This window comes from Channa argus, chromosome 2 (genome assembly GCF_033026475.1).
Source record: "Channa argus isolate prfri chromosome 2, Channa argus male v1.0, whole genome shotgun sequence".
Classification (NCBI taxonomy): domain Eukaryota; kingdom Metazoa; phylum Chordata; class Actinopteri; order Anabantiformes; family Channidae; genus Channa; species Channa argus.
The window spans coordinates 28393761-28410455 of record NC_090198.1 but is presented as its reverse complement, the minus strand read 5'-3'; the positions used below and the strand labels follow the sequence as shown (position 1 = coordinate 28410455).

General features: G+C 42.9%; 1 protein-coding gene across 7 annotated transcripts in view; it reads left to right on the top strand.

The window, feature by feature from the left end:
- The window catches only part of LOC137106310 (MAM domain-containing glycosylphosphatidylinositol anchor protein 1), a 173609-nt gene that overhangs the window by 131531 nt on the left and 25383 nt on the right, over window positions 1–16695 (top strand). For 5 of the 7 annotated variants that reach the window (XR_010911917.1, XR_010911916.1, XM_067489434.1 and 2 more), the window contains 6 exons: window positions 1794–2060; window positions 2191–2339; window positions 11736–11916; window positions 12002–12025; window positions 14942–15094; window positions 15190–15351. Coding sequence is in view for 3 of the 7 variants with exons in the window: in XM_067489434.1 (XP_067345535.1) it covers window positions 1794–2060; window positions 2191–2339; window positions 11736–11916; window positions 12002–12025; window positions 14942–15094; window positions 15190–15351 (936 nt within the window). In the remaining 4 variants the exon portion in view is untranslated. The remainder of the gene's footprint in view (window positions 1–1793; window positions 2061–2190; window positions 2340–11735; window positions 11917–12001; window positions 12026–14941; window positions 15095–15189; window positions 15352–16695) is intronic. The other 2 variants (XR_010911919.1, XR_010911918.1) reach the window with 1 other exon arrangement.

The window sequence follows — 16695 nt, the reverse complement described above, 5'->3', positions numbered from 1 at the left end:
AAGTTTATCCCACCTTTTCCCACAGGTGTATGCACAACCTCACTCTCCGTCTCATGTAAACGGACTAACTCATTGTACATGTTTGGCTTGGTCAGTGTTGCATTCCCGAATGGAATCCATTTTGCATTCAGCAAGACAGATGCGTAGCAATGAGGTGTTTACATGGACTCCCGACTATGAATCACTGCATTTTGAGACCGCGAGCCCAGAACGAGGAGCAAATAAATGCAAAAATAACGCTTAAACTAATTGAAGTGAACACAGGACTTGAAACAAAAAACACTTCTAAGAAACTTACATGTTTGCAGAGATGAATACTTAGGGCCAAGTAAGAGACTGTAATAACCTGTCTACCAAATTCTACTGGGGATGGAATGATTTATACACTGCTCACAAACCAGCTCACAACACACCTTCTCTGTACTCTCCCTCCTCTCTACTGCTCTTACCATTTCTCAACACTTTGTCTATTTTTCTTTTACCCTTGCCACCTGCTTCCAAAGTCAGATAGCCATCAGTATGCACATGTGTGCCTATAAGCAGAAACAGGGTATGTGACCGTACACTAATCACCCATGGCTTATCGTCATCACACGGCGCTGTGGCAGGATGTACAGTCATCCCCGAGAGGTTAAGCGATAAGAATGGACACTAGGCTGCAATTGACAGTTTTAACTAAACAAATAAGGTGTGTGTGTGTGTGTGTGTGTGTGTGGTGGATGTTGAAGCCACCACACACACACAAGGCAGGCTACACAGAAGCTGAGAAGGTAGATGGTGGTTTCCAGGCTTTTTAGCATGCAGGTGCTCACTTATATTTCTGTGACTAGAGAGCAAGCTCAGAATGGGAAACTGTAACTGAGAAAAAAGTCAAATGCAAAGAGACGATTTTTCGAATTCAATGTGGATGAATATTATATAGTTGTAAGTTATGATAGAATATATTTTTTGCTGTGTATCTTCTTTTTTCCCTTTAAAATAGATAGAAAAAGTCCTCCGATGTAAACGACCATTCAGCATATAGTGTTTGTCCCGACGCTTTTTCATGACCTGCAGAAGCCTTGGATGAAAGCGCGGCCCCCATGCTCGCTCGCTCCTGTTAAAACTGCACCCCTTTGGTGCCAGCCATCAAATTAGAACCGTCCACACCTATCAAGAATCCGGCTTAACGTTACCTGCCGGTCTCCGTTTCTCCATCTCTCCCGAACTGTAACTCGACCATGGCCCCGTCCGTTTAAATTACACGCACACTATAGATCAGGCCATAATTACAAATCTGTGTCTGATAAACTTGATTCATAAGGGACTCCAGTCATGCTGCCTCACCTCAGGGGGCCCTAACATTGGAGATCTCATCTCCGTTCCATATGACATTACCACCATTAGCACCTTGTCTATTATCTACATCATTAGCCAGGGGTGAACTAGGTGGCTGGTGATTTGTGGCAGAGTAATTTGGCTACGTTGTGTCCCGACTGACCCCGGGGCAACAGCAGCTAGTCAATCATTAACCGCAGAGCCACACACCACTGCCGACAGGTTAATTACAGCTGGTTAGGATAGGTTAGCAACGGGGATGAGACTGAGCCTTGTGGCAATAACAGTTGTTCAGCAGTAAGGTCGGACTGACTAAAATCGTTTTTAATAGTTGCTAAAATTACTGTTACATTCATAATAAGTAATAAACAATGTTTACAGCATTATTACTTTATAAATAATAATTATATATATATGTGGTAGGTTTGCCTACTGGACTGAACATAAGTATTAACGCAGTTCTGTTTTCTCTGCAGATCCTCCAATAGTGAGCCCAGTCTTCGAGGATAAGCGTTCTAGGAACAATCAGATGATGACCCTGAGGTGTACGGTCCTGCGGTCCAACCCTCTACGCCTAACAGACATCCGCTGGTTCCGTAACGGCGAGCAAATCCGTACGCCCACAGCCGACTCGAAGGAGATTCCAGAGCTGAAGTTCAAGCTGGAACCCACCGGCAACGGCTCCTATGAGTGCCGAGTCAGCAACAGCGCAGGAACTTCAACATGCAAATTTAATGTCTCTGGTGAGTGAAAATAAATGAGATGATAACACTTGTGGTCTCTATATGTATGAATTCTATTCATAGGTCACATTGAACAGTTCTTCAGTATCACTGACCTGTGACATTTGCTCTCTCTCTCACTGTACCTCAGCAAAACCCTACAATGCTGAGTTTTACTTTGACACACCCAACCCAGTTCGAGTCCTGAAAGGAAACAACTACTCCTACATTTTGCAGTGGACACAGAAAGACCCTAAAGCCACAGACCCGATCATAGGCTACTGGATAAACATCAGAAAGGTAAAGTATTGCTGCCTATCGTGTCTGTACAAACATGCATCCACGCACAAACTAAACGTGTGCGTGTGTTTTACTCACTCGCGATTCTGATATTAATCAGTCACCATGCAACGCAAGTTTGCTTTCACCTTGACCGAACAAGCTCGCGAGTGGCGTGGACAAGAACACACATACACACAAGTTGGTATGTAGTGAACCGGGCATCCTGAGTAAACATGGGCTCGATGAGCTTTAGGTGTCAGGCATGTGGAGACCATCAACGGGGATCTGCCCTGTGTGAGAAATGCCACAGCCTCTTCCCTCATCTCTTTTTCGAGAAAAACGTTTCCTACTCATTTCCCCGTTTCATAAATAACCATCGACTTCTTCAGCAGTCGGCTCACAACACTTAATCAGATGCAGGCTTCATTTTAAGCTCTGTGCTCCCCAGTGGTGTGAAGGTGAGTGGTCAGCACTGAAACAACAAATGGAGGTTTGCTTTTGTTTGCAGGAGAAGACGCTGAATGCAAGAGCCTCCTTTGAAACTTTCCACATGCAATTATTTCCCCGTCACAGCAAGATTTTAAACTTTGAGCTCCGAACAAACTAATGTTTGACTCTAGATGTTGTTGTCCAGACGGCTTAACAAGCCCTGGCCTCCCCTGCCGGCATCTTGCATTTTGGCCTGAATTCAGGCCCAGAGACAGTTAAGGGAGTCCAAGTTTTAATGGTATTTTCGTGTTTTATCTTGTCCTCAAATGAGTCACTTTGCATTGATGTGACTCCATTTTCACATCCCTCTGAGGGTGTTAAATTAGTCTTGCAGTCACAAACTTGACTTTAGAATAAACATGCACTGAAGGAAACTCTAAAAGCTCAACTCTCACGCCCACCACGAGCAGATTTCGTGGTGGGTCGGAACTCGAATGAGGCGTTCTCAAGGAGATGATGTGCATTCTTTTTTCTTACAAATTAAATTAGCAAAGATCAATATCGCAGCTGATTTCTACACCAGTCAGCTACAACAACCAACCGACAACCACCAACAGGTGAAGTGATTAATACAGATGTGGTTAATGTCAGGGGCTGCAACAAAACGGGCAGCCAGTGAACAGTCGGCTCTTGAAGTCGACGTGTTTGATGCAGGAAAAATAGGTAAGCAAGTTCTGAGTGACTTTGACAAAAGACAAATTGTTATTGCAAGGCATTTGGGTCGGAGCAGGTCCAAAATGGCAGGTCCTGTGGGGTCCCCTGGCCTGCATTCAAAAGTGCCTGCAACAGGGACGTGAGCATCAGAACTGGTCCAGGGAGCGATAAAAAATGGGTCGCCTGCTCTGATGATTTTCCTAATCCGTGGAGGCCCCATCTCACAACTGACAGGACTTAAAGCATATGGTGCGGATGTCATGGTGCCAGATACCAGTGGAAAACCTTCATACCCCCATTGTTCCCGTTGACCCATCTCAACTACTCCCCTGAACCGAAGTCGCAAACCTCTGCCCAGGATGAAACCGTAACCTCAGATCGTCGTCTTGCTCAGTTTCCAAAATCTACTGTCACAGGACAAAAAGGATAACAGTGAATTATACACACTTGGCTGAGGTTTGGTATGTGTGTGTGTGTGTGTGTGTGTGTGTGTGTGTAGGAAATTGGTAAAAAAAACAAATAACATGGTAACTGCAGTATCTGCCAGCTTTCTTTTGTGAATACTTAATTCCCCTCATACTTTAAGACTTGGCTTCTTACCGTATTAGGTAAGACTCTGCAGGGACAAAGACAACGACCACAGGTTGCCTCAGCTCTCCTAAAACTGTCTCTACCCTGCTTTCTGTCCTCAGTTTGTTTGCCCTTATTTGTCCATATTTCACGCCCAGCATCACTTTGTCAGTGTTTTTCCATTTATTTTTCTTTCATCCCCCCCCAATCCCCCGTCCCCCAGTCTGTCTTGCTTCCACTTGTGTCCCTCTCGTTCTCCCTGTCCCTTTTCCCTGCTCTGAGGTACTGTTCCATAACTACAGACTTAATGGCATTTAATGGTGGTTGAACCGTGGCTTCTGAAAAGGTTCTGATAAATAGCCGCTGCGGGTTATTTTGCTGACAGTGTTAAAATATTGAGTTGCATTAGGTGGCAGTTCAGGACTTTTTAAATGTTGATAGACCTTAATTTAATGTTGAGCTTTTATACCTGCATGTTTTATGTGAGCATTAAAGGTGCAACCAAATAGAAACAAAATAATAATAATAAAAAAAATAAAAAAATAAAGCAGGGGGTGCGATTGAGCAAAAGTATATAAAAATGTGCGAAGGAGAGAAATAAGATGCAAATTAAAGAAAAACAGCAAATCTCACTGGTCCTCTCGACTATTAAACAGCGTACGAGAACATTCAAATGTAATACCATCTCAATTTCACAACCCATCTATTTCTGCAACACTTTCTCTGTCTCATCCTCTTAATGCCTCGACACTCCATCTTTTTAGCACATACAAAATGATGTGGCGGTCCTGGGGGAGACGTGCAGACACAGAGGGGAATACAACAGGACTCAGATCCCTTCCTGTAGACCAGTGCACTGTACTGTACATGCTTCATGTAGCTTTTGCTTTTACCCTCTCAGTCCATTTCAATCCAGCAAAATACAATCTACAAAAATGTACACGAAGTGCTAATTATTGTACCTCAAGGTAAGAACTTCTACCTTTTGATGCCCCGAATGGGTACATACAGTAGATGTATTATATATTTAGTTAGGTTTGTTTTTTAAGTGGATGTGTGCATATGAAAATGTGCTATTACGATTATCAAGTTAATAATGAAGTTAGCATTGATTAAGTTAAACAAAAATCGTGACACTCAAGTGGCAATTTGCTGAATAATGAGTGCAGCTATTACCACAAGGGTACAAATAAGTACCCAGTGGCCTTCTAGAGGGTACAGCCCCAGCGACAGGCCAATGTACCGATAAAGGTGCAATGATATAACTTCGTCTATGGGAGCGTATGCGCAAAGCTTGTCCATCCACTTTCTGTGTTCTCACTGCCGACGTGGGTGTGTGTCGGGGTCATGTGAATGCATTTCTGTTTACCTGTGTGTTAGGCAGCTCCCTTCCTGGGTGGATGTGGCAGACGCAGTTTGCACCGTGACTCATTGCCAGGCTGTGAAATCCCCGTTTGCACTTCGTAATTTACTTTCAGTGTCCCTGCAGGGGGTTCCCCTGTTTAGGCATTAACCGAGTTGACAGGCCCTCCTTGTTTCCATCGAGCTCTTCTTACACCCCCTTTTCGTCACACTGCAACCTCCACCCCCATGGTTTCTTTAATGAGTCCTTTGATTTGTGACAGATAATTAAAATGTGATAATTTTACCTTTTTTGCAAAAGAGATGGAGAGAATTCCTAAAGCTTCAGTGGCTCACTGGCATACGGAATCATCCGGCTTGTCCATCATCATTCGCACCTTTCTAATTATTGCAGCGCTCCTTTCTCATGCATATTCATGGAAGGGGGAAAAAATTCTAGCACGCTTGCGTTTGCAACGTTTGAAAGGGTGCGATTCTCCTTTCTAAAAAGCGGCTTCAGATTTGGTTAAATAATAAAGAAAACTGAAGTAGCCTGCATTCTGTAGAAATGTCACATTTAAGAGATCCACAGAAAATTGAGCCGGAAGCTGCACCGTGTCGGTCCAAGTACCAGAAATGACCACAACTTAAAAAGACAGAATGCAGTAGCACTTGATACCCAAATAGTGTACATTTGTAGGAAACAGAATGAGAGGAGAACAGCAATTTGCATAGGATTTTCACTCGTGCACATGTGCTACTGACATTTGGAAATACTGAGGTTATTCTGCTGCAGACAGACTGACACAGCACAGACCGATCTTTTTTTTTTTTATCTTCATCCCTATTCTCAACTTCACCCTCTCACCTTTGTTTCCACCTCGCTTCTACATTGACCGGCCTTCTGCTTGCAGCCGTGAAACCGTGCGTTGTTGTGCATCTCATTGAACTTGTGCCGCTAAAGCAGCTAGCCTGGCTTCAGATCCTCACTACACAAACACTCCAGTGCAAACACACATTATCATATATATGAGAAATTAAAAATATTCATGATGAATTAGAGTGTTACATTAAATCAAATATGTGAATAATTTATATACATAAGCAGACTCACCATCCAGCATTGATACTCACATATACAGACACAGTGCTGGGTCCATCATGAAAGATACCCACTGATGAGGATAATAGAAAAATTAACCTCACACTCCATATTGTTTGAGGAGATCCGCCTCCTCTCACGCCGTCTATCCGAATTTCGTCTCACACACACACACACACACACACACACACACACACACACACACACACACACACACACACACACACACACACACACACACACACACACACACACACACAGGCATCACTCGGCATCTGTTTTTTTTTTTTCATCTCACGGCTGGTCCCTCGCTCTCGCCCTCGTCTTTCACATGTTCTTTGTCTTGTCGTCTGTTTGTTGACAGTCTGATGGAGACACAGCTGATAACACTGTCTGGCTGAAATTCCTCAAAGCCTCCAGTGTGGCACAGTCACACATGTGGAGCCACACAGAGTCAAAGCGAGTTAGATGGAGTGAGTCAACCAACCAACCACCTCTTTGCCTCTTTACATATGTCAATCACTCAGTTCTGTCACCTTGACTATGTCTTCTTCTTCTGGTCCACACTCTTTATGTTATGTGTCTCACTGTCCTCATATCATTTTAGAACACGCATGCACAGATTATGTCCACTGACCTAGTGAGTAAAGCAGACACATATGAAGACACAGAGAGACGGTGTCTTTTACCTGCAGGTGAAGCAGCAAAATATTTCTTCAAACACTACAACACATCACTGATCCACTCTGTGTGTGTGTGTGTGTGTGTGTGTGCTCCCAACTCCTCAGCATTATTAACTCATCTCTCCTTGCTAACACACACTTCATGCATATTACATGAGCATAGCTTTTTCCTTCTGTTATATTCCACATAATTATGCTGTATGAGCAGTCTGTAAATGTTTATATGGATGAACATGAGTGTAAGTGGGTGTTAAAAGGGCACGATGCATTTGACTATGTAACTCCTACAGTGGAGAATATTATGCACTATATGATGATGTACACCGAGTTGACAAGATCAGTTCCGATGGCAATTGAGCAAAAACTCCTACACTGCAGATCTATTTAGAAATGATTGCTGCACACTGTAGATTCTAATAACCGTCCCAATTTGATTAAATTTGGCAACTTACTTCCTTCCAATACTAGTTTTTTATAAATTTAGTATCAATTACAGGGTGAGGAACTCATTTGCTCATTGTTTTTAAATGAAACCAACCTAAAAGAATTGGTTGGTGATCAGCCCCGTTCTCACTCCCAAGGTGCCAAAAAGCGTCCAGTCCTTTTGAACTGGACAATAGTTATGCTGATAGATAGGGTCCCCGTTTGCATAGGTAACGAAGTAAAATGGAAACTCCTTCAATGTTAAGACACCTAAAGCAATGACATAGCATAGAAAATGAGAAGTCCTTGTAGAGAGGTGGTTGAGGTTGTCAGGGTGGTGGATGGCACAACACGACACATGACTTTCCAACCGGAGATCAGGCTTTGGCTCTAACATCAGATGTTTTTCACTTTAATGCACTTTAACTACGTGACCCTAATAAGTGTCATCATCTGACACTGTGGGTTGAGGACGTGCTGTGATGGAAGCAATGCTGTAGTGACACTAAGAAACTGAGTAAACTGATCTGGGGACCACTGTGGAAACTCTGGAGTTGGTAGTGGAGAGGAACATGATGGAGAACAGCTCACATCCCTCCCCACGAGCTGCTGGGGCTTCTCCAGCTCCGCTGTGACAAGGAACTGTACAGGAGGTCATTTGTGCCAGCAGCCATTGGTCTGTACAGTGAGGAGACACAGCTTCGGTATTTCATCTCAATTTCAATGAACTACACAGGAACATATCTTTGACTTTTTAATACTGTTCACCTCACGAAATTACACTAAATTATCCTTTTTTCTTTCTTTTTAATTTCACTGATATCTTATTACTCTGTATGTGTACTGTATTTAGTCATTTTTTGGTAGTGGACTGTACATTTCTACTCCAATAAACCACGTAGGGAATGTTGTACATGTTGTACACCACTGCATAGCTAATGGTTAAACTACAGATTACGATCACAGATGAAAACATTTCGTCAATTTAAATACATTTTCACGATAAAACCCATTATTTTCCAAACGTTGGAATTGCAATCCTGGACCGACAAATGGTATCAAGGAGCAGGATTCTTTGCAGCACCTAAAGTGAATTAAGGGAGATGAGATTCTGTCAAAGGATATGTAATTTTAACAGCTTTTTAAAAACTCTGCATTGAAAGGCACAAGGGTGGAAAAGGATGTTCCATGACTAGTATGAAAGGGTGAAAAGTTGGAGCAGCTGAAAATGGAAACGGCCAGACTGGCACTGAGAAAAGGAGATTTAACAGCCATTAGTGGCTCCGTGCCTGGTGAGGAGGGAAGGATTTGATTCCAAGTATGTTGCTGAGCACAAACTTGCAGGGAACGGGCTGTGGCTGTCATGGGGGGACTCGCACAATAATTGGAGTCATACCAAATGCTTGGCAGCCTGGGCGGGAGTCACCATGGTCTTGTCAATAGAAATGATCAGCTCAGTCTAGGTGAGTTTGAATTCATGGCTGCGTTGGCGAGTAGACATGGAGTGGGAATATCACACCTCAACTTGAGTGTCAGAGGACAGAAGGAACAGCAGATTTCAGCGTGGCAATGTCAGAGCACACTGTTCTGAAGCAATTATCGGGAAGGGTATGGGATGCGTCGGTGCCTCTCTGATGTATCAAACTGCTTCTCTTTGGATTAGAGGAGCTAAGAAGGAGCAGAGGTGCCAGCGTGTACGTGTGGGTCTTGCTATAATGATGACTTTTTGTTATTTTTATCATGTTATTAGTAGTTTTTTGCCTAGTATTTCCTTTTAGCATGTTTTGAAGTCCGTCATTCTGGGATAATTGAAATTTAAAAAAGAGCATTTTCATCAATTTGAGTCATATATGAAAGATCCTATAAATTATTCTGTGATCATAGTGGAAGAGAGAGAATGTGGCTGCGTGCATATCATGTGCTTGTTATACTCTGATTGCTCTCCATGTAACAGCCTGTACTGCAGACATTTATAATCTACACACATACACACACACACCTCTGCTCAACGCATTACCTGATAATGCCATGCTGTGGGTGTACTAAGGTGTTATGGTGGAGTGGCTGACCTAATGCATTAGATTGAGCTCACTGTCAGGTCTTTAAGTAGCCGGGATCAGAGGCAGATACACAGCTAATGGATCCTCTCCGTGGGTGGAATAAATGGAAGCAATAGCTCTGTTAAAACTGGTGCTAACAAAAAAATAAAACAAAAAAACCAACGCACTCATAAGTCAACTTGAAAGATGAGAAGAAAACAATTGGGCTGGATTAACACCATAACCATTTTATTTTCATTTTCACTTCTGTAATACACAGCCTATTCCATTAATCTGCTGTTGTTTGGGATTTAGTGTGGGTCGGTTCTAACAATGGTTTGTCCTAAATGGTTGAATAGGGAGATGTAGAGTACTGTGTGTTCTCCACTATTAAAGCAATATTTATTGAGTCTGTGTTGTGACACATTGAAATCCCACAGCTCCTTTGCACAGGAGCAGCACGAGTCTTTGGGAACCGATCTCAAAACAAGTGTGGGAGTCGACGCGCTGAGACTAAGCAGTCGAAGAGAAAAGAGCACTGTATTCCATTGACAGTTGGTTTACTTTGTTACGGAGAAGAAATGAGCGATTAAAAACTTTTAAGATGTGCACAATTCAAATCCTGAGGTGTGTTGCTTGGCTGCATGCCCAGGACTGGCAGTATGCCCACACCAGATATAACTGACTGTAAATGGAAATGTGAGGATACATGCACATATATTGAAAAGTAAACTAATATGATCACATGATGATTAACAGAGAAGATAAATTATTACACTTTATGTCCCTGCGACATCAATCACATGCTTTAATCACATTCGAGGTGTCACAATCAAGCGTAGACAAGTTTAATAAATCGTGCGATGGAGCCATTCGGATGTTATCAGCCTATTCAGTGTCCATCGAGAATGTGGAGGATGTGAAGTTACATTATGTCAGGTTACCTGTCGGTGGATGGTGGGTGCAGTATCTGCTCAGCCCGCTACTGTAGTTACAAGGGGCTGCCCGGAAACCACTTGCTGTTTAAACCCTTCATATTGTGGAATATCACTTTTCACCATCGTCATTTTAGAAAGTCAAAACACAGACTTCAAGACAACAAAAGAAAAGCAGGAGGATCCTCTCAACATGGTGCATGAAAACAAAAATGCAACACATGCAGGCTTAGTGGCACGTCGGGTTGTTATTGTGCAATATCAGGCGCCGGACCTTTGCTGTTTTCATAGTAAATACGAAGCTAAGCCATTTTATACATTTAGGAAACAAACCTAAAAGCAAAAGGATTAGTTTAGGCACAAAACACATTGGTTAAGGATTGAACTTTAGGTTAACAACAGGGGCTAAAGTTACAACACTGACTGTACTTTTGCAATGGGAAAGGAACAATCATCTTTTGTTTCATAGCCCAAAATTTATATGCTTTTATCTAAAGCGACTTACAAGTGGCTTATAAGCCAAACACAAATCTAAGTCAAGGAGAAAACATCAAAGCAAAGTGCTATGAGAAGACGTGTTTCCTTTTCATGAGATGCCAGTTCAAGAAAGAACAGTTAGGAAGGTGCAGAGCAGGTCTGTAGATGGTAACCAGATTACCAATATTGATGAGGATAAACCTGACCTACTAAACTAGAATTGTGATTTCTATTATTAAATGTGTATTTTGATTCTAAAACACTTTGGAAAGTAGGCCACAGGGACTGACCTCATAAAAACAACCCGCCTTGTTCTCCAGAACTGGACTGATGATTCTACTACAACTCCCAGTTTGACCTCTTCCTGGGATTTTAGATTTACAGTCTTTAAACTTGGTATTATTTGTAATTTCTATTTGGTTAAAGTTAGATTTCAAACAAGACATTTGATTCAGTTTTATTTTAGTCTTGAAAATGTTTTTCAGGGTTCGTTATGATTTCAGTTTATAGTCGGGCGTGGTGGCTCAGTGGCTAGAGCATTGGGTTGGGATGCAGATAGATTTTATTTTCATTGGTTTCAGTTTCATTTAACCATAATAACCGTGATGTTTTTATGTACTGAGTGCATTTTTCCTTATATGCTTATTTTGCCACCTTTACCTGCTTATGTACCCGTGTGTTTTTTACTTGTACCAATCTAGAACAAGCAGACCCTGCTGTCAAGGCAGATAGACCTTAAAGGAAAGGAGCCAGAGAGCGGTGTGCTGATGTCCCACACCATATCAGACCTGAGAATTCCTCTGTCTTACGAGGTCCAACTGGCCCCCATCACCACCTACAGCACTGGGGATTACGTCAGTCGAATCGTCCAGTATTCAGAACGTGAGATACATTATGACGATAATACTTTCCTTTCCATTTAAGTCTCATATGAGAGCTGATCAATATTATTGTGATTTTCTTGCAGCATACACCTACCCAAGACCATCAGGTGAGACTTCACTATTATCCTCCGCTCCCCCACATTTCATAATCATAAGCTTGTTGTTGTGACCTGATTGATGACAGAGCGGAGAAGTTTGGAAGGCACGCTGCATTTTGATGAAAGCTAATTTAGCTTGTACGCCGCGAGCGATGTCAGCACAAGTTTGTCAAGGCAAAGTTTGCCGTGACCCAGCCTTGGCCTTTATTAAATCTGGTTGCTAGGGAGGAGAGTGGGGTAATAGTAGGATGTGAGAGAGCAACTGATGACTGCAAGCAGGCCCATGACATTTTAAATGTCAGGAAAGAGTGGCCGTGATTGCGAAGATATGAGACTGGTTAAGGTGATGTGACTGGTAAAAGGCTTTGAAAATATTATGTATTAGCTCAAAGTTTAAAGCTAACTGAATAAGATTATTTCAAAACTAAGTTGCCCCCTTCTTTCTCCCCGTGTTTCACCCTTGTGCACTTACTCGCTCGCTCTCTCTCTCTCTCTCTCTCTCCCCCATCCTCTCATCCTCTCTTTTGCTTCCCCTCTCCTTTCAATTGCATCTTGTCTATTTCCTTCATTAAGAGATGCGCCGCATTTTTCTGGCAGGAGCGGCGGTCGGCTTCGCCAGGGTGAGGCAATTAAAACAACAGCAGATTGGAACAGACTGCGAGAACAACAGTGCAAACTGAAAGGAGCGTATGTAGTGGAGCAGGGGGTGAATAGTAATAGAATAGCTCCTGAAACAAAGAGGCACACGCTGGACATTGCGATGGGGAGCAATGAGCATGTGCACTGGAGTGTGTGTGTGTGTGTGTGTGTTTCGCTAAATCTGTCAGCTTGGATGGTTTTAAATTGCTGCTGTAAACTGGCTTGTTGGGATTTTCATTTGTTTATTGAGTCTCTGATAATGGCCGAGCCCCCCGGGGTGGGCTAATGAAGGGGGACCACACCACAGAGAGCAGCTCCAATGTGCGGCTTAACAAGACATGTCGGCACAAATGGGGGCTTGTTCTTGGTTTTCCTGATGTGTACGCCGCATGTCCCGCAGAACATGAGCGGGAAAACAGGAAAGGATCACACTGATCCCAGATGACAAGGATGTCAAGGATTTGTCAGGATGCTTCCGATCATAGCATTTGCATGTGAGAATTGTGACCATATTGGCCCAAATTTATTATATATAAGTGTCGACAAACAGTTGAAGCCGTCACATGGCATCCGACTGCTTCCTAGATCTCCATGCTTACATTATTAAGAGTAGGTTGGCTCATTATCCACAGCAGACCATACTGTACCTTGGTATTTTTAAGGCTTAAGACTCATTGCTCACTCTGACTGGGTTTATCAGAGATGCTGCTTATTAAGACATAACTGTGCATTCTATACACATCCAAAACGAATGCACGACTATAACCCATTTAGAGAAGTGGTAGCACTCCACAAAGAATATTCTTCGTCGCCTTAATTTTCCGTCCGCTTTTTTATTCATTACTATAAGTAGCAGACATTTTTCTACCTGAGAGGACTCAAGTAGCCCTTAAACTATAGCCAGCAGCCAGTGTTTACATCGAGGGCTCATTCTCTTCTCTCTTCTTTCCTTTATGTGTAGAAAGATTGTAAAACATTGCTGCGGTACAAATGAGTAACTCTGATTTTCTTTATTAATCTTCAACGTGTTGAAACTTTTCATTCTTCAACAAGCAATGTCACAGGACTCACCTGGGTAACTTGAAAGACCTGTTACATTTTTGAATGCATTTGCCCATTTAAAATATGGCTCATCTGACACCAAAGCTGCTCTATGTTGTATAAAAATGGTAAAAATGAAATCATATGACAGCTGGAATTCTGAATTTAAATGTCCATCTTGTAATATTATTTGGGGAGGGATGCAGCAGGAAGGGCATCCGGCCTAAAAACCGTGTCAAATACGGACAAATGATGTTGTCCAAATGTCTTGTCCATCAAAAGCGATGACTTGGCCCTCGAGTGCTGTGGGGAAGTTTTTTTAGCATCTGTTCGGTTTCCTTGTCAGTCCGACTTTCCCTTGTGTTTTGGATAATTGCAGAAAATAATTTTAGTGACCAACAGAAGGTGTTGATGTGTCTGGGGCGACTGTGGCGCAGGAAGGATCTCGCAGTTGTCAGTTCGATTCCCGGCTCCTCCAGTCACACATCTGAGTGTCCTTCAGCAAGACACTGAACCCCAACTTAGTTGCTCTTGGTGAGCGTTGGCCAGCTGCATAGCAGCTCCCCCATTGGTGTGTGAATGGGTGAATAAGAAGCAGCTTTGAGTGGCAATAGATAGAAAAGTGCTAAATAAGTGCAGGGCATTTACCATAATGTTGCCGGAAACCTCTGGATTCTCGTTTGCAGCCGCTGATTTAAACCTTGTAAAAGCTCCAAAAATAGCTGTTTACTGATCAAGTTTTTGTCAGAAAATAAAACGCGAACACTACCGACCTCATTTAAGCTGTTTAACCATAATCTAAAACAAAACACCAATACACTTTGGGACGAGGGCAATAAAAGTACAAAGAAATACGAAACCATTTGGTTCACTATTACAGTTCTTTTGGAAGGACTGTGCGTCTGCAGGCCACATCTCTTGTTTTGTCACCATATAGAATGAAACCGTGTCACCACTGTTTGGTAAAACTCTGCTTTTGGTTTTTATACATTTTGTCATCTTTTAAGTTGTTATATATTTAACATATCCTGACCTGGTCATCATTGCCTTTAAACTGATCTGAATGTAGACGTCATTCAGAATATCTGCATAATGTGTGAAAACGTTCTACACCCTGCCTCATACATTTTGTCAGTCTGTGCGACCTATAGCCATTGGCATTCGTTTGTGGGACGTGGGGTAAAGAAAAGGTTTATAATGACCCTTTTCTCTCTTGTTTTGTCTGCACATTTATACACATCACAGACCATGTGTGTGGTTTCGAGGATGAGCGGATCTGTGGTTTCTCTCAAGACCGAAGCGACGTCTTTGACTGGACAAGGCAGAATTATCTGACGCAGAATCCCAAGCGATCCGCCAACACCGGCCCCGAGACAGACCGCAGTGGAACCAAGGAGGGTGAGAAATGTCCACGTCCACATAAAGAGAAATCAATATTCACTCATATTTACATGTAAGTGTGTGGAGCATGTGGAACTTTGGACTTGTTCCAGGTTACTACATGTACATCGAAGCGTCACGCCCGCGTGCTCAGGGAGACAAGGCTCGTCTGCTGTCTCCGCTTTTTAACGTCACCTCGGTCAGGGGTCCCAAGGGCTCGGGCAGAATCACGTACTGCGTCGCCTTCTACTACCACATGAAGGGCAAACACATCGGTGAGTACACGCACACGTCGTCTCCTAACACATGAGTGCATCCAATAACCCGAGTGCCATACGCGGAGATGCAGTGCAGTGGAGGGTTTGCTGACACTCGCTACTATCTGGATTTTCATGTTGCCAAACTCCTTTCAAAAGATGAACTCTGTGCTCGACCTTTGCTTGTAGAGCTGGTCAGATACAAGATTGTAGGTGTATGTGTGTGTGTGTAGCTGAGAGACAAAGTGAGAGAGGAAGGGAGGAGGAGGAGGAGGAGGCCGTGTGGCGTGTTACAAAGGCTTGTATGTTTCTGCTCATGCCTCAGTGTGTATGTGTGTGTCTGGGCATGGGTGACGAGGCCAGTGGGTGTGTGATTTATGGCTGTGGCAAGACACAATCAGTCATTTGGGGGAGCTGTTCATCATAATATGCTCTGTCACACAGCTAGAATGCATACACCTCGCAGCCTACACACCTGTACACACACTTGTGCACACACACTCCGCCCATACAGAGGCATGGATTGCCATAAGAAACAAATGGATATGTACATTTAGAAAGACGTGGATTTGTCTGATTTGTGTGTTTACCCATTATGTTATAGATAAATATGGATACACTTTCATTCTTTTGTTTATTTTCATTTGTACTTATTTTATTACACTGCATTTTAGTCTGGCAGGGAGTAACACTGTTTATTGACGCCATTTGCATAACTATATTTGTAAAATTTGAGTTCAAGCTTCTTCTTTTTTCTCATAAGTAAAAAAAAAAAAAAAAAGACGGGATTTGTTAGCAGCTATTTTGTGCAAGATCGACTGGTGCAGCACTTGGGGGGGTGAGAAGCTTGTATGATTGATATTTGGCTCCGAGTGCTTTCCACATGCGACTGACCTCCGCCCTGAACCCTCTCTGAGTGCATCACACACGTCGAAGTGCACGAAGCCTCGACCGCTCACATTCACCCTACACGTTAACAATGTGCACGTTCTTAAGTTGCCAACAGATTTGTTCACATCAAGCTAAGACGGCAGTGACTTGTGTGTGCGCTCACGCACAGAGACAGCGCAGCATTTCGCAGAGCCACTGAATTAATAATAATACTCTTTATGAAGTGGCATATGTATTACTGACAATGCCATAAATTACCATACGAAGCACAACTGGATGGGGTCGAAGCTACTGAGCGACTCTAACTCTTGACCCTTTTTCCTTTTACATACCTGATCCATAATCAGACTAATGCTGATCCCAGCAAACAAAATAGGCACCAACACCATTCGACTGTATTCTCACTGCTCCCAAGTGGTCAACAATCACTTAGTCTAAACTTCATGGGCAACGTTGGCCATTTTCTAAGTG